Genomic DNA, 18,471 nt, shown 5'->3' with positions numbered 1-18,471 from the left:
CTCTGCTACCCACTTAGCGACCAGACTGAGGAGGTTATTGTGTTGTTATAGTTCATCCTTTGTTGCCTGCAGTGTTGGCAGCGCAGACTGTGGTCTCACTTGGTTAGAGTAAAGATCAGTAACCTTGTGGTGGCTGTGCATGCCAGTCAGAGGTGCTTATCAAAAACTGCCTTTGATTGTGCCTCTAGGATGGCTCACTTTGACTCTCAGTGAGTGGCTTGTAGTATCTCTGAGTTGGTTGAAAAAAAAGAAAGAAAAAAAGACAGAGTCAGAGGGAGGGAGGGAGGGGACTGAAGAAGAGAGATGAGTTGACTGCACACTTTTCAATCTCCTGTGTCATCTTTTGGCTGTACTCACTCTAAATGGTTCTCTGTAAATTGTGCTCTCTAAATCCCTAGTCTTGTGAAATCCTAGGTTAAGGAACTAATACTTCTCCCATTTATTCTCACTCTCAATTCTTTCCCCCACCCCCAATCCCACTATCAGTGTTCAGACTGGCTGTGCTATATAGCTGCCAAATGGCCACCTCGACCGAGTGAGTCAGTGCAAGGGGCTTGCAGGAGCAAAGGCCCAGGTAATCCTTCAGTCCATAACCCAGCTAACACCTCTGCAGCTCTTCTGCTGGAGAAGTTATTTGACTGAATGACAGAATGGTTGATATTATATATAGAATAACAGGTTGGATAGGATGATATATTTCTGTGTTTTCACACAGTGGAAGATTTGATACAACATAATATGTTGTGACACATGGTTGGGCTGCATCGTCCAAACACTAAAGGTGCCATGCTGTCAGCTGTGAATATGATGTAATGCTGCAATGTTATGTGTACAACTGATCAGTCACAACATTTACACCACTGACAGGTGAGGTGTGTAACACTGATTAACTCATTATAATGCAGTGTTTCGCTGGGAAACCATGGATCCCAAAATTCGCATTCACATTACTGTGATACCAGACCAAGCAGAAAAAAAGCCATAGCAACACCACCCCCAACAGCATTGGCCTCACCTAGTGGGACAATATGCCCCACCACATTACAAAGATTACCCTGGAAAGGCTTGAGGACTGCAACAAAGAATCCAAGGCACTGACCCAGCGTTCTAAGTCCCCCGATCCCAATCTAATAGAGCATTCAAAAGAGATGCCAGATATGCCAACCCACAGGATCCAAAAGATCTACTGCCAACATCACTAGGTTGCCCTGTTGTGTCTGGCACTGCAGAACAACCAAAGAGGTCCTCTGTTTGGAGACGGGAATTGAGAACCGATTCTTGTAGAAATTCTCAGTAGAATGGAAATGTTAGTTTGCCTGCCTATCAATCCTGCTTATCAGTTGTTGCACTCGCACATTATGGATCAAAGTGTTTTTTTGATTTTGATTTTGTTATATTGTGGTTAAGGAGTATACACTATATACACTAAGTAGTGCTTGCAGAGTAAAATATATGCATTATTAATCCAATTGTATTATTTCCTGGTCAGTAGCAAACGATATGTCATTGCTTTCAGCAGTTCCTGCACTAGATTTCTTTAAAGGATTTGTATTTAGTACTTTATTTACCAGGCTTTTTTGAGCCAAAACAGCTGTAGATTTGAATATTTTCTACAGTACTGTACAAAAAGCCTTGAGACAGTCCTCATTTCTTTATATTTTACTTGTAAAATGGAAAATATGTAAATTCATTTACTGATGCGTGCAGAGATGCATGGGAATACATTGTATATAAGGCAAAAAAGGATTTTGCACAATTCTAAGGAGCTTGAAAGTCAGTACTTTGTAGGACCACTTTTGTTTTTCAACACAGTATAAACTCTCTCAGGTTTTTCCCTGTTTCTAAAGAACATGACTTTCAGATATTATTCATCTGCTGTAGATCTTTTGTAGGTCTGCCACTTCTTTTGTCCTCCATTTGTCCAGTTTCTTCTGATTTTTTAAGGACATTGCCTGCATATAGAAATATGTCAAGATGACTAATTGCAAATAGGTGCAAAACATTCTTCTTTGCCTGCCAAAGTGCATTATCTTCAGCATATCTTGTAGATTCTTCTAACGAAATGGGAACAAATTATACGACTTGCATAAGGTTCCTACTAACAAAGTGCCTAAAGATACAATTTCTTAAGTTGTATGTTATGTGTAAACACACTAACTGTTCATCTCCTAATTAGGTGGTCTTTTTTATGCTTAAATGGTTTAGTGTTTAGTCTAAAACAAACAAAATAATACAAACAAGCAAGCAAACAAAAAAAACATCAACATTCTTCTAAAAATGGCCAACAACAGGCACAATAACTGGACTGAAAATAAGTTAACAGTCAGCCAGTGTCCACAGAAAAAGACCTTTAGAAAGCCTGGAGGGCTATCATTACAACAAGTCTGGTTCCTTAGAACTATAATCAAAAGGAATGAGGGGTGGCTCAAGACTTTTGCACAGTGTTGTAAAAATCATGCAGCTGAAGTTCAAGATGGTGAAAAAGAGATGATGAGATGTGACAGGACCTCGGCATCAGCCACGATACTGAAAAGAAAAAATTCCAGAAATGTTTTACCTGTCTGTGGTTGCTAGCAAACAGAAGGTGTTCGTGTGGCTATGCTAATGCTGTGAGGGAGCGAACATTGCATGTCACTGGGAATCAGTGAGCCCGTTGTGGATGTTCCAAAGGTTAGAGAGTGTCCGCTCTGTAGGCTGGGGGCTCTGTCGGGAAGGGAGATGGGACCTGACAGCAGGACTCAGAGTCCAGGTGAGCTTTGCCACACCAGGCTGCAGGACACAAATTCTTTATCGCAGACCAAGGCGGCCTGCTCATATTTATTAATTCACACTCATACACACGTACTCACACACACACTTGTAACCACAGAGAAAGACGGGTACAACCACACACATGTAAACATCATGCAGATAGATGCATACTAAGACAAACACATTCAAAGGGCAGCATTTGTATTCACCTACATTCATTAAGTAGCTTTCCTGTACCTCATGTATTACACTGGTTCATCCCTTAAATGATTTTTATGCTTAAGTGATTTGGGGTTAAGCAGCTTAACAAATAAACACAGAACAAGTTTCATGTTAAAATAAACCTTTGTTAGTTTAAATATGAAACCTATTCACTTACATGCATTGACTATTTTTTTAAATCTCATCTGAACATGTTATTGTCTTGACTTGTATCAGTCTTATCTAAAAGGTTTTTTTTTCTTAATTGACTGCATTTTATCCAGCTTCCTGCATCCCTGTAAGGATGGGAAAATTATAAAATCTCACAGAGAACATAATTAGTTGACCTCTACAATGTGTATACATGTTATTGACCATGGAATATTTTTCTTATAACAATTTTTTTTAAATTAAACTGGAGATGATGAGAAGCCTGATTTCAAATAAATTTGAGATAAAAAAAAAAGGACGATACGCTGACAAAAACCTCACAAACTGCCACATGAGTAAAACCTGAACCGCTCCACAGGAATGCCTTTATTGCCAACACCATGCTTCAGACAAAGGATAAGGACACTGTGGTCCAGTGTTTTGAAAGCATTTGTGAGAACAAAAAGCATAATCATAGAATTCCTTTAGTTAATAAATAAAAAATTAAATACTTTTAAAAGTGTCAGCATTAGAGGGCTAACTTAGACAACATTTTAAGAATTTTAATACGCAGCCAGCAAAAGTAGGGAAGATTGAAGAGCTCTAAAGATCAGAGAGCTCTAAAATCAGAGGCATGCAGAGTGGGAGGAGAAGCTGCAGGAAGTTAATGAGCCAATAGGTGAGCAGGAGGAGAAGGGAGCTTGCATTGGCAGCAGGGAGTGACCAGGCAGCTTGGCATTTTGGTGATGAAGTGAGCAGTGAGCAGAATGGAGTGGAACTTAATGAGAAATGTGGCTGGAGGTGGTGAAGCCTGGCAAATAGGTGACTGGGAGCAAAGAAGGCTGGCTGGTACACAAGGCACAGTCTAATGTACCAACCTGACCGTACACCTGTGGGTTACAGAACATTCTGGCAAAGACCAGCAGGAAAGTTTGGTTTGATATAATACAGAAGTTTATAAAATAACAATGAGCACGTGTGTCAGCAGCTGAAAGGAGCAGCTACGCCCAAGAAAGACAAAAAAACATGCACATAGACAGACAGGGAGCTGCAGGAGTCAAGATAAAAGGGGTTGGATATTTGTTGGAAATCACAGGGACATATATTGTCCAGGTTGGTGTTTTATTTCTCTAGTTGTGGAGCAATCATTATGACAAGCATGCTGGGTATATTAAAAACATCATTAATGATTCCAAAAACAAGACTTGTCTTTAGAGAAAAAATATATTCCCTTTCTAGTTTTGCCAACATTTTTATACAACAGCTGTCCTGTAAAATGTCAAAAGACAGCTGGAACTTGTCATTTCTTCTACTGGCATTCAGCTCTGCTGTATTCTCATTTGATGTGTGCCATTCAGTGATGATTCAGGTTTTGATACATGCTTTTAAATAATATTACAGTATCCAGAATATTTTGGCAAGTAGACTAAAGGAAGGTCAATTTAGGTAAGCTTTACTGCACAACATTCAGCCAGTTTTCATTCGCACACATAAAATCCAACATATGAGAATTGCAAACGTTGTCGTAAAGAAGATTTTAGCAAATATAAAAAAAAAAATGCTTTCCAGGTGCATTTTTTTCTAGATTCTTCCTTTCTTATTATTTTTCCCACACACACAATTTACTCTCCTCTTTGAGAGCTGGTGGAGGGGCTCAGGGGAGCCATCGTTCCTGTACTAAGAGCCTGGGACACATGGGCTGCATCATCCAACAGAAGGCTATATGTATCCTGACCTTGGTGAACACACATGGGCTTCCACTGGGTGATGTCTTCATCCTCTTTTAGCAGAGAAACATCCAATTTTAATTAGGCTCATTCAATTTTAATGAATGCATTGTCAGTTAAGTGTGAAAAAGGAGTGTATCATGGTAATGGTAAAATGTTGTGTCTTCAGCACTGGCATGCCCAAATACAGTACTGGAAACAAGAATGACAAAAGAATACTATCACCATGTCATATATTGATCATAACCAGTCAGCTGTTTTGTATGTTGATAATATTATAGCTTTGTTCATTATGAATAACAAAGCCCAGAAATTGAACCGATAAAGAACTGTCTCAGTGTTAGTAAAGACCAAACAGTAAAGGGTAATTGTAGAAGCAGAAGTCAGTTTGAGGAGAAAACACACACCCCTCAGAGAACACAGGCAGAGCGACACCATCTAAGCTTGTTCTATGATTTCATGCAGGATTTGGGGAGCACTGCGATGAGTCAGAGATGTGAGTAAGCAATGGGAATAGAACATTCATAAATAAATTGAATATAACTTATGAACCATCAACAAAAGCAGCCTCAATTTGAAATGGAGTGCAGAAGTGCTCATCAGTGTAGCATAGTTTGTGTTTTACATTTTAGAGTAGGCTCCAAAAGAGACCCAAAGCATTCAAATTATATAAAATGAATACAAAATATATGCATAGAGAACAATACATAAATACAGCAATACTATAATGCAGAATTATTCAAGTTTGTATTTAATGTGAAATTTCTGACTTGTCATCACAGAGAAGTCATATGGCCGAACTGTTAGGCCAGGGCTGCCCAATCCCAGTCCTGGAGAGCTACTATCCTGCAGCTTTTAAATGCATCCCTACTCCAACACAGCTGAATCAAATGGTTTGATTACCTCTTCAGCATGCCATCATGTTTGGCAAAGGCCTGATAACAAGCCATTCATTTGATTCGGGTGTGTGGGAACAAGGATGCATCTAAAAGCTGCAGGACGGTAGCTCTCGAGGACCGGGATTGGGCACCCCTGTGTTAGGCTATGTTGGCTATTCTTTTGCTCTTCGTGGAGTTCTTTTGCAATCAAGTTGCTACCACCATTAACAATAGATCACAATTAGATATATATTAGTCCATGACTTTGATAAAGTCATATCTCAAAAACAGCTCCTCAGTGGCCCAAGACGCTTCTAACATATAAATATTTAATACTGACCATCAAGGTACCGTATATGCTTTTAGCATACTAATCTTGTGGCTATTACATGTATAGATTTATTGAGTTATTTTTATAACACTTGGAGTTCAGATGAACCTGTGTTTGGCTTCCCTTTCTTTCGGCAAACTCAGTTACAGGCCTGATAGCTAACTTTGCCTCAATACCTGACTTCCTGCAGAAACCCACAGAACAAGAGGATTTAATACAGAGCTGTGACACTGCTCTCCAAAGGGGATTACTGGAGCAGTGCTGTGAGAAATGGACCCCCCCTTCCCCAGCACAGCTATAGCCAGGGCTACCCTGCCAGCACACACTCGCAACACATCTGCAAACAAGCATTGCAAATTTGTATATAGACTGTTGTTTTACTCAGTCGTTCACATCCACTCACCTCTCTTGCTAACTTAGCTATTGTCCATTCAGGCTCTCACACACAAACAGTAAAACACTGCATATGAGGTTATTTTTATGTTTCATATATAGTACACAGTGTATTTCTTACTTGCTTCGCTGCCAAATCATGCATTCTCTCTTCATCAGTTCCCTTGTCTCAATTTTCAAACCACTGCACACAATCATAGCCACTTCACACTCAGTGACCAGAAGAATACAAGGGCTTGTTTAGCCTAATGGAAGCCAGGGCAGTCTCTGCGCAGTAGTTTGTGAAACTCATTGTCATCTTACGTTGTTTTTTTGTTTGTTTTTGTCATATAAAAGCCAAAATTGCTCTGTTCACTCATATACTTTTTATTTCTTTATTTCGCTAACAAATGGATAATGTCACAGTGACTACATTTGTCTCTCTATAGTGCTATATGTCTTATATATAGTCTATATATGCTTACCAATATCTGTCACTGACAACTGCTACACCATGAAGACTTTCATTTTAGGTTAATGAGTTCCTTTTGCAGATCGTGATAAGAATAATGTTTTTGTATCTGCAGTTTGCAGTATAAGAGGGTTGGGCAGGGTAAAGGAAAATAAAATCTCCTCCAAAGAACATTAGGCTCTTATGTACACCAAAGTCATGGTCAATAAATTGAACTGAAGTTCAAAGTGTTAATGCTATGGTGATCTAACACCCTGTTTCTTACTGCCATTTTTGTATTGACAATATATAAGCATAAAGGGAATAATATATAGGCATTCTAAGCTAAATTATGTTGAACCTCTGACCTGTTCTTCAAGGCTACACGAGGTCATACTTTCATAAAATATCTTTTCTTTTTAAAATTGTGATAAAATTCTACTGCCCTTGTTTGAACAGGCAACATTTAGGAAAGTATACTGATATAGGGGATTCTAGATATCACATTATAGATTGCATTCAAATACCATGACCAATGATCTCACTTTTACACTTCACAGCTGCATTTCTTTTAAGTTGAATAGTGGCATTGTAAAGCACTTTGGGTGCCTTGAAAAGCGCTGTATAAATCCAATCGATTATTATTATTAAAATATGTTAAAGAAAATAGGTTTAAAGAAAGTATTGTCCAGAGAATGTGCTCCCTAACAAGCTGTAGTTTAACATTCTGTTTAAGTTTCAGTTATTCATGTTATTTAAAATGAATATATACTATCCATTACTACTACTCCTGCATAATGTTTGTGTAATCATGGTAAACAGCCAACATGCTACCCTTGCTCCATGCTACTGCACCCCAACCTTCCTCAAGTAACTTTAAAAAAAAAAAAAAAAAAAAAAAAAAAAAAAATATAAATATAATATATATATATATAATATATATATATATATATATGTGGTGTATATATATATATATATTCATTATATATATATATAATATATATATATATATATATATATATATTGCACTTATGATAATGTAATAACGATAAATGTAACATGGTTAACACTATCTGACTTTACCTGTGACTTTACCTCCATAAGCAATGCATGAAGGTGAGCAGATGCAGGAGGATGAAACTAATGCAACTATAAGACAGCAGCAGACAGTAGCCTAAAGAGCCTAGTGCAGATAAGTTTAAATGAATAACGACATTACATTTGTTTATTTTCTAATTTGGTTTATCTTGGTCTGTCCTCATGTGATTGGTAGAAATATTAGATATTATATATATATAATATATACTATAGCTTTGTTGATATTTTGATATGAGCACTAATTTTAACAGGATGAAAGAAACTGATGTGATTAGCTTTGATTGTGTCTAGCCTCTAACAAGCCCTGGATCATTGACAGCATCCATTTTACATCATGCGCCCACACACAGCTCACTTTCAATGGAGCCACATATGAAAACTTGCACAACAGAGAAATCTACATGTTTTTTTGTTTGTTTTCTTTTCTCTGTCATGTCTCCATGTTGATGAAAGAGGCTTTTGATATGTGCAAAAAGAAAATCTAACACATTAATAGATAAAATAAAAGCACATGAAAAGTAGATTTTACATTTGAGAGTCAAACTATTCTAGTGGGATTTTTTAAACAATTTGATCTCATATAAAGAAAGTGTATAGTGTGGCATTATTGAGAGGATAAGTGTCAGAATGAGCTGGATCCTGGGTTTATAAGAAACAGGCAGTGCGATGCAGACCACAGGAAGGGAGATGACAGCTTGATGTGATGATATAAATGTTAGACAGAAGGGATATTAATAAACTATTAATCACATGGTATAAATGACTATTATTAATATATATGTACACAAGTCAAAGTTAATGTAATATAAAGTTATAGAATATACTATATTTTACTTATGTATACATCATTTTTATATAAGCATATTTATATGCACATAATGTATCTTTTCTTCATATATTGCCTTACTGTCATGATTAAACACACATATAGCACGCTATATTAACATGCGTTTGTGCAGCCCAGATGCACATATATGATTATTTGCAAATTCAAACTCTTCCACAGCAATATTCCACTTAAATAAACAAGATCTGCATGCAGCAGAGACATAGTTGTACCCACACACGGGACTGTGAATTAGAACTGTACAGTAGTAAATGAAGCATTCGTTTTCCTCAGTACTTCTGGCAGATAAGGGCTGGCAGACATGTGAAAAAAATAAGTATTGCACTGCTGCACAAAATGATTTTTGCTAAAACAGGAAAATATTTTCTGTTAAATTATATGTTACAGTTTACATGCTGTATTATCAGGTAAAAAACGTGAAAGTCATGAAATTATATACTTCAGAAAATAATAAATATCTGTTTTTCTTTTATTTAAAAAACTAAGAATACCTTTTTGTTTACTTTTTTAAATACGTGTATTTTATGTAGAGAGGATGGCTTGTAAAAAAAAAAGATAAAATATATAAATATATTTAAACTTGAACATACATTGACTCATTTTGATGATGGTGGTGGAGAGAGCTGTGAAATACGCTGGATCAGAATCTCTTCAGAAAGGTTTTATTTAGTTGAAATTGTGTTTGTAATTTGATAATAATTAAACATCTGGCACCGTTCCTAGTTTAGCCTTTAGTAAAAAGTACTACTTCCACGGGTATACATTTTTTTAAAATTCTGGTTATATTGCAGGTGACCTCCAGCTTTAAACACCAGAAAACACTCATGTCTTATCTGTTGTGTTTTCTTACAGAGATTTGTTTGCTAACACGGGGCAGAAGGACAGCCAGCGTCCGAGCTGACACGTACTGCCGCTTGTACTCATTGTCTGTTGACAACTTCAATGAGGTACTGGAGGAATATCCTATGATGAGAAGGGCCTTTGAGACTGTTGCTCTGGACCGGCTGGACCGTATTGGTGAGAAAATCACATCCAATCTCATCCATTTAAGCCAAAGTGCAAACCAGTACTACATATTTTCATTTAGTGAGTTTTGATAGCATTTTCCATCAAGAGAGCAAACACTTTCAAACCAGAACTGGAGCTCTTAGACAAAACTTAGGGGGTATAAAATTGTTCTCAGTGATACTCAGTGACTGAAATTACTTTCAAAGTCATCTGCATATAAACATGCAGATAGAGCTCCGGTTTTAAAATCCCTGTGTGACTTCTCTTACGCATACAATTGATATTCTCTCCATATCCATCACTGTTCCCAGGCTCAGCCTAGGCAGATGAAAAATTCACAATGAAACGCATGCCTGTATCATCACTCAGCCTTCGCTGCATGCTGTTTTATCCTCAGCTATGTTTAGAATGGTAGATAGCGAAAATGCTTTAGGGGGTCTCTTTGTAGAAAATGGCTGCTTTGAAAAAGATGTGGTGGGCTGATAGGAATGTTTCTGTGAAATGGTCTCTTGTGTCCATCCCTTCTCCTGGGCTTGATGCCTATGTACACCATGTTTCCTAATAAAGTAACTGAAACAGGTGAAATCTGCAAATTAATTACTCTCTTGATGGACTTGGCACAATCTGATTTGAAGTGTGCAGGTGATAAAAGGTCAAGAGGTGCAAGGTCAGGCTGGCTAAAATAGTTCCAATACATCACAGAAAAAGCTCAAGTAATCTGACACCAGTCATAACAGAAAATTGGACAGATTGATCTGGGGCTTATAGCGTTTGCAGTATCATCAGATTTCACAGCCTTTTGTTAACACCAAATTGAAAATGGCAGTCATGTGAATTAACCCTATCACTGCTAGCGCAGCCACTGAACAATGACTAATGGACTCTAGCATCCAGACTGTGCACATTTTGTTAAGAGGGTAGTTTAGCAGTTGATATGCCTGCCATAATGACGCTCACCTTATTTCTTTGACCTTGTGCACACCTCACAGGTACTTCAAAGTACATACATTACCAGAGTGAAAAAGTGACGGAGCACAAAAAGCTTTAGTAAGCAACAGTTAAATGAACAAATGAACACAGGATAATTGTTATTCTAAAATGGAATTTCAGATTTAGTATTAATATTTTTTCCACATAAATTTTTTTGTTGCATAGATGTTGCATTTTAGAACAAGAGCACTCAGAGAGCACAACTCCCTCCGAAGGGCAAGGACGTTAATAAAGACTGTATAGTTAGCCTGTTATGGCATCATTGTGATGTCTTAGGACATAATATTTTAAAAAGTAAAATATGTGTTCTCCTCATGCTCTTTCATACAGTCCCGATCAAAAGACCACTTGAAAAATGGCAAAAAAAATCATATTTTGCGTGTTTGGATCTTAACAAGGTTCCAAGTAGAGCTTCAACATGCAACAAGAAGAAATGTGAGACAAAACGTTTTTTTAAACATGCAATTTATTGAAAACAGCGCTTAAACTGAAACAGGCTGAAACATGCAAAATATGATGTTTTGCCATTTTTCAAGTGGTCTTAAAATTTTGATCAGGATTGTATGATATATAACCTGGTATGGTTTCTGGAAAAAAAGTTTCAAGGTCAACTTTGACCTCGGCTCTAACAATGAAGGTCAAGGTCAAATGCTTAGCCAACCTAGGCACTCATGTCCCCCAAGGCCTAGTATATTATTGTGAAGTTTTAAGGGAATCCATTAAAAAAATGTTTTTAAGTTTTTATTAATTTTCACATTTGGTGTGACCTTGACCTTGACCTGATTTTCATCACAGTTAACTCAGTTCGAGCTGCTATTGGTATCTACCGTCACACAAAATTTGAAAATGATATCTTGAAAACTATGGACAAGAATGCTAACAAACTGAAAAACAAAAACGAATCAATTACACACTCCCTCTGAGAGGGATACCTCCAGGTTTATTGTCTTTTTTTCTTTTTTCTTTTTTCTTTTTTACAGTGTTTATTTTGTATCAAGCATGTCACCAAAATATTGTTCACCAAAATATTATGACACAATGGTTGTTTTACGATTTCCCCTTTTTACCTATGGAATCACACTAAAAGCTAATCTAATGTTTATCCTTTTTGTTCATACCTGTTGTTATGCTAGCTTCTTCTTTTAGAAAGGGTTGTTGGAATATTCTTTCTTCTCTTACTTTTCACTCTTGTTTTCTGTGTGTCTGTCTTTGTCTGTGCATGGACATGCGCTCTTAAAGGCAAGAAAAACTCCATCCTGCAGCACAAGGTGCAACACGACCTCAGCTCTGGTGTACTCAACTACCAGGAGAATGAGATCATCCAGCAGATTGTGCAGCATGACAGGGACATGGCCCACTGTGCCCACCTCATGCAGAACGCTCCACCACAGACACCGCCCTCACCTACCCCTGTCATCTGGGCCCCACTCATCCAAGCACCTCTCCAGGCAGCAGCTGCCACCACCTCTGTAGCCATAGCCCTGACACACCATCCCCACCTCCCATCAACGCTCTTCAGACCTCCAGTTTCTGTCCTCGGTTCCCTGAAGGACCCTCCTAGCCGACTTAAAAAGTTTCACACATTTGTTCCTTCATCCACATCACCTGGCTCTGCTGGGGACTCTCCTTCTAGCACACCTTCTAAGCTGCAAACTGGGATAGACATGCCATTGCTGACGTCTTTCCGGGCCCAGCAAATTACATCAGGTTCAGGGGCAACTAGTTCAAGCCAGCATGCTTCAGGTAGCGGAATACAACGCGGACCTTGCAGGTCTGGGCCTGTGTCCAGTGGAGGAGCAACCTCCGTGTTCCCGTTTGGTCAGTTTTCATCTTCTGGTTCACCTTCATCTAGTACGGCCCAGCTGCACCCTCAACCACAAAATCAAAAATCCTTCCGCTCTGGTACACCACCTCTCTCAAACCTCTTTCACCAAGGATCTATAGGTGGAAGCACAGGGTCAGGACTAAGTGGAAGTTTAGCTGGAGCTTGTGGTGGTGCTACGGGATGGTCTTTAGGTGGAGCAGTTGGAGGTTTTGTGGAAGGGGCCACTGGTGGGGACACTTCCTGGGTGGGAGAGGACTATACAACTGGGTTGTTAGAAGTGACTTCTGGTGGGCACTCTGGGTTGGGAGGAGCTAATGGTGGATCAGTAGGAGGGATCTCAGGGGAAACCAAGGTAGGAGTATCTGAGGGAGCAGTGGAAACTGTTTGTAGCAGGTTATCAGGTGGATTGGTGGTACCCAATACATGTGGGCCCATAACTGATACGGCAAAGAGATCAATTGGGGGGACTTCCAGAGGATCACTGGTAATAGCTTCCGGGGGGTCAGTCAGTGGAACTTCTGGAGAATCACTGGCAGTGACTACCACTGGAGGATCCCTGGGACGGGCTTCTGATGGATCAGTGGGACTGGTTTATGGTGGAGCCTCAGGGGGAACATTTGGAGGATTTTCTTGTGATTCAACACAAGGAAATTCTGGGGGATCAATGGGGAGGACTTCTGGTGGATCAACAACTTGCCATTTAGGTGGAGGTTCAAGTGGGACAGTAGGAGGAGTGACTGGAGGACATATAGGCAGAGCAGTAAGTGGCACAATTGGAAGCCATATAGCAGGATCTACAGCTTGTTCTCTTGGAGGAATTACTTCTGGGCTTATTAGTTCCTCTCGCTGTCAGAGCCCTATATCTAATAATTCTCTATCTGGTCAGCTTCCCCAAAACCAACCGCCTGCCAAGCCTCCTCAGGTGGCTCCTCTGCAGCAGTTTGCTGGAGGAGGCAGGACTACCAGTGGATTAAACCTTTTCCAGTCCCCTCCACAAGGTTCCCCATCCTCTGGTAGAGGACAGCACAGTCAGCAGCCTGCTGAGGGCTCCCCATCTTCCCTCAGCCATTCTAGCCTGGTAGGCCTCCAGTCTGGCTGCTTACCTCACCAGATGTCACTGGAAAGGTCTGCATTGGCTTCTCTGGCCCAGTATGGTTCAGCAAACGCCTCACCCTGCCTTACTCCGGTCGCACCCAGTCCCACTGTTCAAAGCCCTGTGGCAGGCAGGACTTTCCACTACAGTGACCCTTCTAGTGTCACAGGATCCCACAGTTCTTTGCTCATGCCTCAAACTTGTTTTCCTTCACAGCTTCCAAGCCAGCCACAAAGTACAGGAAGAGATTCCCCTCTGGGACGTTTTTCTGAGGACCTAAAGCTTTTATCTAGCTCCCATTCATCCCTGCCCCAGGAGGTGGCCCAGGTCTTAAGCCACCAAACTCCTTGCTCTTCAATAGAAACTGGGTATTACCCTTCTCCATTTTCCTCTCCTACTCTTGTACCCAAACCCTGTAGCTCAGTGCCAGGGCACATGACTCCTCCAATCCAGATGTCTCCGGGGCACCCTCACCAGACTTATTCCTCCGGGGCCTCACCAGCCTTGTCTTTACGGAGGGACTCTGCTGCCTTTTCATCTGATCTAGAACCTCAGTCTGTCCGCTCTAAACTCCCTTCAAATTTGTGAGGATTGATCACACCCTCCTGTGCTCCTTTGAACTAAAACACAAATGATCTCCATTTGTGGCATTCTTTTCTGTCTTCAGACTATTTTTCACTTTAATTTTACCAAGATTTTACATTTACTGTGATTTAAAAGACACTTCATAGAACTCAGAGCTCTATAGTACACTTTGTTTGATTTATGCTTTTTCCTTTTATTATTCATTGATACTGTGTATATAGATAGAGTTATATTTAAATGATAAGTTAATCAAGGGACTAGGAGGGTGTGAAAATGATCTCCATTTAAAAGACAGTCATTTTATTTATTTCTATAACTATGCCAAATTCATGTTGTGATGTTTAGGTGATTCAATGGACTACCCAATAATACTCATTTTCTGCAGGAACCTATGCACTAACACCTGCATGTATCAATGTTTTTGTCTTTCTTTCTTTTTTTGCGTGTGTGTGTTTAAAAATTATCTACATTTTTAGCGAAAAACATGCTTTGAGACAGACTGACTCTTGTATTATCTCATTTAGGATCACATATTGTTGATCCTTAAATGTATCTATTAGATTGTACTTATTTATTCTCTGTATAATCTTTTCAAAACCTTGAGGGATGGAGAAGAGATTTTAGGAAACCAAAAAGACTTTTTCTGTGGGATAATACTTCACCACTTCTTGACCCATTATCCTTGTTTTCTACCACTTTCTCAAATTACTACTGTTTTTGAAGCAGGGGTACAGGGGTTCAGCGAGCTCCCCTCCGTCTAAATATTGAGACGTAACAGTATGTGAGTGACTGGCTTTCTGCAGAGTCCTCAATCATGTCCTAACAAGCTCACTTTGTCTTCCAAGCTCATGTTGCTAATGTGTGTAGAAAGCATGTGAAAGCATATTTTTTTTCCCCTGACTGTGAGCAACTGTTAATGTGTGAGTGTTAGTGCTAATATGTGTGAATCAGTGGAACAGTCAGATGCAAAGCAAAACTTTTTCCTAGAATGATCATCAGAGCCTTTTTACACAAAAACTAGGACTTCCATTAGCGTGTATGATGCACTGTGTAGCACGCAAACAATTTAAAGTAAAAAATAGCCAGATGTTTAATATCCCACAAATTAGACTTTCATGTAGGAAAAACAGTATATTCAGTACACAATCTGAAGTATTTGAAAAATGCTGGAAACTAGAATACACCTTGATATTTAATTACTTCTATTTTAGTTGTTATATGCTTTCAACAAAGACATTTTTGAAAGCTACTGCTGAGTTGGAGATGAAGTTGAATGTAAGTAAGTACTTTTGCTATTGTAGATTAACTGAAGGCACAATGCTCCAGGGGGTTAAGAGACTGTTCCACCACTGAAAAGGTCATGGATTCAATATCTTTGACAGATGTTTCCAGCAGCAGCAGCAGCAGCCATTTCTACTGCCAAAGTGTCCTTTACCAAGACACAGAATAAGTACTTGCTAAATTGTTTGTGAGGTTATTGGATGTGTTACTCAGTTAGGTTCTCAAAAACAGATTACTCCTCTGCATGCGTTCCTTAAAATATTGATGCATAACTACATTGCCAAAGTAAACCTGAGAAAAATTGTACAATTGCAATATAATCTCCAATACATAGATTAATTAACAAGTAAAAATAAGAGAGATCTTGACACAAACACACACACACACACACACACACACACACACACATATATATATATACGTGAAAACGAGTACACTCAATGATTTAATAGCTTGTGGAATCAGCAGCTTTTATCAGCAACTTCAAGTAATCATTTTCCACATGAATTTATTGGTCTCTCACTTCGTTATAGAGGAAATTTGGCCCACTCCTCTTTGCAATGTTGCTACAGTTCATTAAGGTTTGTGAGCATTCATCCTAAGATCTTAAGACACAGCATTTCAACCAGGTTGAAGTATGGATTTTGACCACACCATTGCAACACCTTGATTCTTTTGTTTTTCGGTCATTCTGTTGTAGATTCGCTGCTGTGTTTGAGATTATTGTCCTGTTACATGACCCAGTTTTAGCCAAGTTTTAGCTGTTGGACAGATGGTTTCACATTTGACTCTAAAATACTTTGGTCCACAGAGGAGTTCATAGTCAATTCAATAACTGCAAGGTGCCCAGGTCTGCTGTAGGTAGCAAAACAAATGCAAGTCACCCCTCTACTACTATGCTTGACAGTTGGTATGACATGTTTGAGCTGATATGCTGTGTTTGGTTTTCACCAAACGTGGTGCTGTGCATTATAGGTAAACATCTCCACTGTGGTGTTTTTTGTTCTTCAAGGACATTGTTCCAGAAGTCTTACGTTTTGTGTTGCCATGTTCTTTGTAGAGAGAAGAGGCTTTCTCCTGGCAACCCTTCCAATTGTACTGTCATAAACATTGACATTTGACATGCTAACTGAGGCCTGTAGAGTCTGAGCTGCAGCTCTTGTTTTATTTTTGTATTTTTTGTCAGCTTCTCTGAACATTCCAAGGCCTGTCCTTGGGGTGAATTTAATAGGACATCCATTCCTGTGAAGACTGTAGCATTGTGTTAACACACACCTGAATGAAGACCAGGAAACTGCTAAAACTTGTGCTGTTGTAAAGGTGGTCATACTTATATGATGCATTAATCAAATACATTTGATTAACAGGACTTGGCTCTTAGTGCATCAAATAGGATCAAAAGTCTGCTTATGTACGTTTGCAATTATTTATTCAACAAATGTGTCAGTTGATGTAATAGTCTTGTGGAAAAAGTAACTACAATTCTAAAGCCATTTTGCACTTTTTTAAAGTAATTTTAAGCATAAATAACATAAAATTCTATTAATTTCAAGATGTTTGATGTTTTTCTTCTATGTGCTTCCTATTTCACTCCCAATCTTTCAACAGGATTCAAATCTGAGCTACGACTAAGCCATTCCATAACTACCCCTTTTTCTTTATTTGAGCCATTCCTTGGTGCATCTACTAATGTGTATACTACTAGTGTGAAACTTCAGACAGCCTTTCATTGTCTTTAGGCACTCTTCAATATAATGCAGAATTCATAGTGGGATGAATGACTGTAAAATCTGCAGTCAGGCAGCAAAATCCCTCTAAACACACAATTTGGTGATTCATTCACTGACAATAAGGTTTTTTTGCTCCTGAAAACTTGATTCTGATCTGTGTCAAACATGCGTATTAATATTATTACAAAAAGAATAATATTTGATTTCTCTTTTCCTGAGCACATTGTTCCAAAAGGCCTGGTCTTTGCATATACAGACAATAACATTGTGACATACTGACAGGTGAAGTGCATTAGTGGGTGGGCTATATTAGGGAGCAAATGAAAATGTTGTCCTCAAAGTTCAGAAGCAGGAAAAAATCAGCAAGCATGAGGATTTGACTGAGTTTGACAAAGGACAAATTATGGTAAATGGGAAATAAATAATTTTTTTGTATACAGTGTTTCTACTCCAGCTGAGCTTTATACAACATGTCTCATTCCCCCATTCACACACAAGCACTTTACAAGCAAGATGATCGATGTATCAGAGAGCAACTTGGGTTTCGTATCTTACTTAGTGGCTTCCGGTTGAGCAGACACCAGCAGATAACAAAGCTAACTGCAGATCCTTTGATGAGATCTCATCAAAGGATCTGCTGATTGGCTGAATTCTCTGGGGAACAATTAATAGACAAATTAGTAGTCATTTAAAGTATATTATTACTTATAAGTAATTTAGCTTACAGTGGAATTATTTATTTCAGATTGTTTTGGAAATATTTTTACAATATTTCTTAGAGCTCTTAGAGAGCTTTTCAGATATTGATACAACAACACTACACACATGGAAAGTAAATGAAGACCGGATCTTATGTCACAGGTTTAAGTGAGACAATTGCAACCTGTCACTTCCTAAAGAGTTTGTAATTATCAGAGTATCCTGAACACCTGATTCCCATTTCATGGATTTGAAAGGTACATAAGTGATGTACTTACTTTTTTCAAATTTTTGATTTTGGTATTCTTATTTTTCTTTGTTTATTTTATTTAAATGAAATGGCTGAGAAAATGGCAATTAAATGCCTCAATTTTATTTTATTTACTAGAATTATTATTAAGCAGCATCTCAAAAAGCAACAGTTTTTTGCTTGTTGAAAACTTTTTTAAAAAGT

At 38.6% G+C, this 18,471-nt stretch overlaps 1 protein-coding gene across 1 annotated transcript in view; it reads left to right on the top strand.

Moving 5' to 3' along the window:
• Window positions 1-15,982, top strand: part of hcn4 (hyperpolarization activated cyclic nucleotide-gated potassium channel 4) — a 69,594-nt gene extending 53,612 nt beyond the window's left edge. The window contains exons 7-8 of the mRNA XM_005912914.3: window positions 9,659-9,823; window positions 12,044-15,982. Of these exons, the coding sequence (XP_005912976.1) occupies window positions 9,659-9,823; window positions 12,044-14,310 (2,432 nt within the window). The 3' untranslated portion in view covers window positions 14,311-15,982. The remainder of the gene's footprint in view (window positions 1-9,658; window positions 9,824-12,043) is intronic.
• Window positions 15,983-18,471: the final 2,489 nt, after the last annotated feature.

This window comes from Haplochromis burtoni, unplaced genomic scaffold (assembly GCF_018398535.1).
Source record: "Haplochromis burtoni strain Fernald_Lab_line unplaced genomic scaffold, NCSU_Asbu1 Contig_2, whole genome shotgun sequence".
Lineage (NCBI taxonomy): Eukaryota > Metazoa > Chordata > Actinopteri > Cichliformes > Cichlidae > Haplochromis > Haplochromis burtoni.
This window is presented reverse-complemented; position numbering and strand designations above follow the sequence as displayed.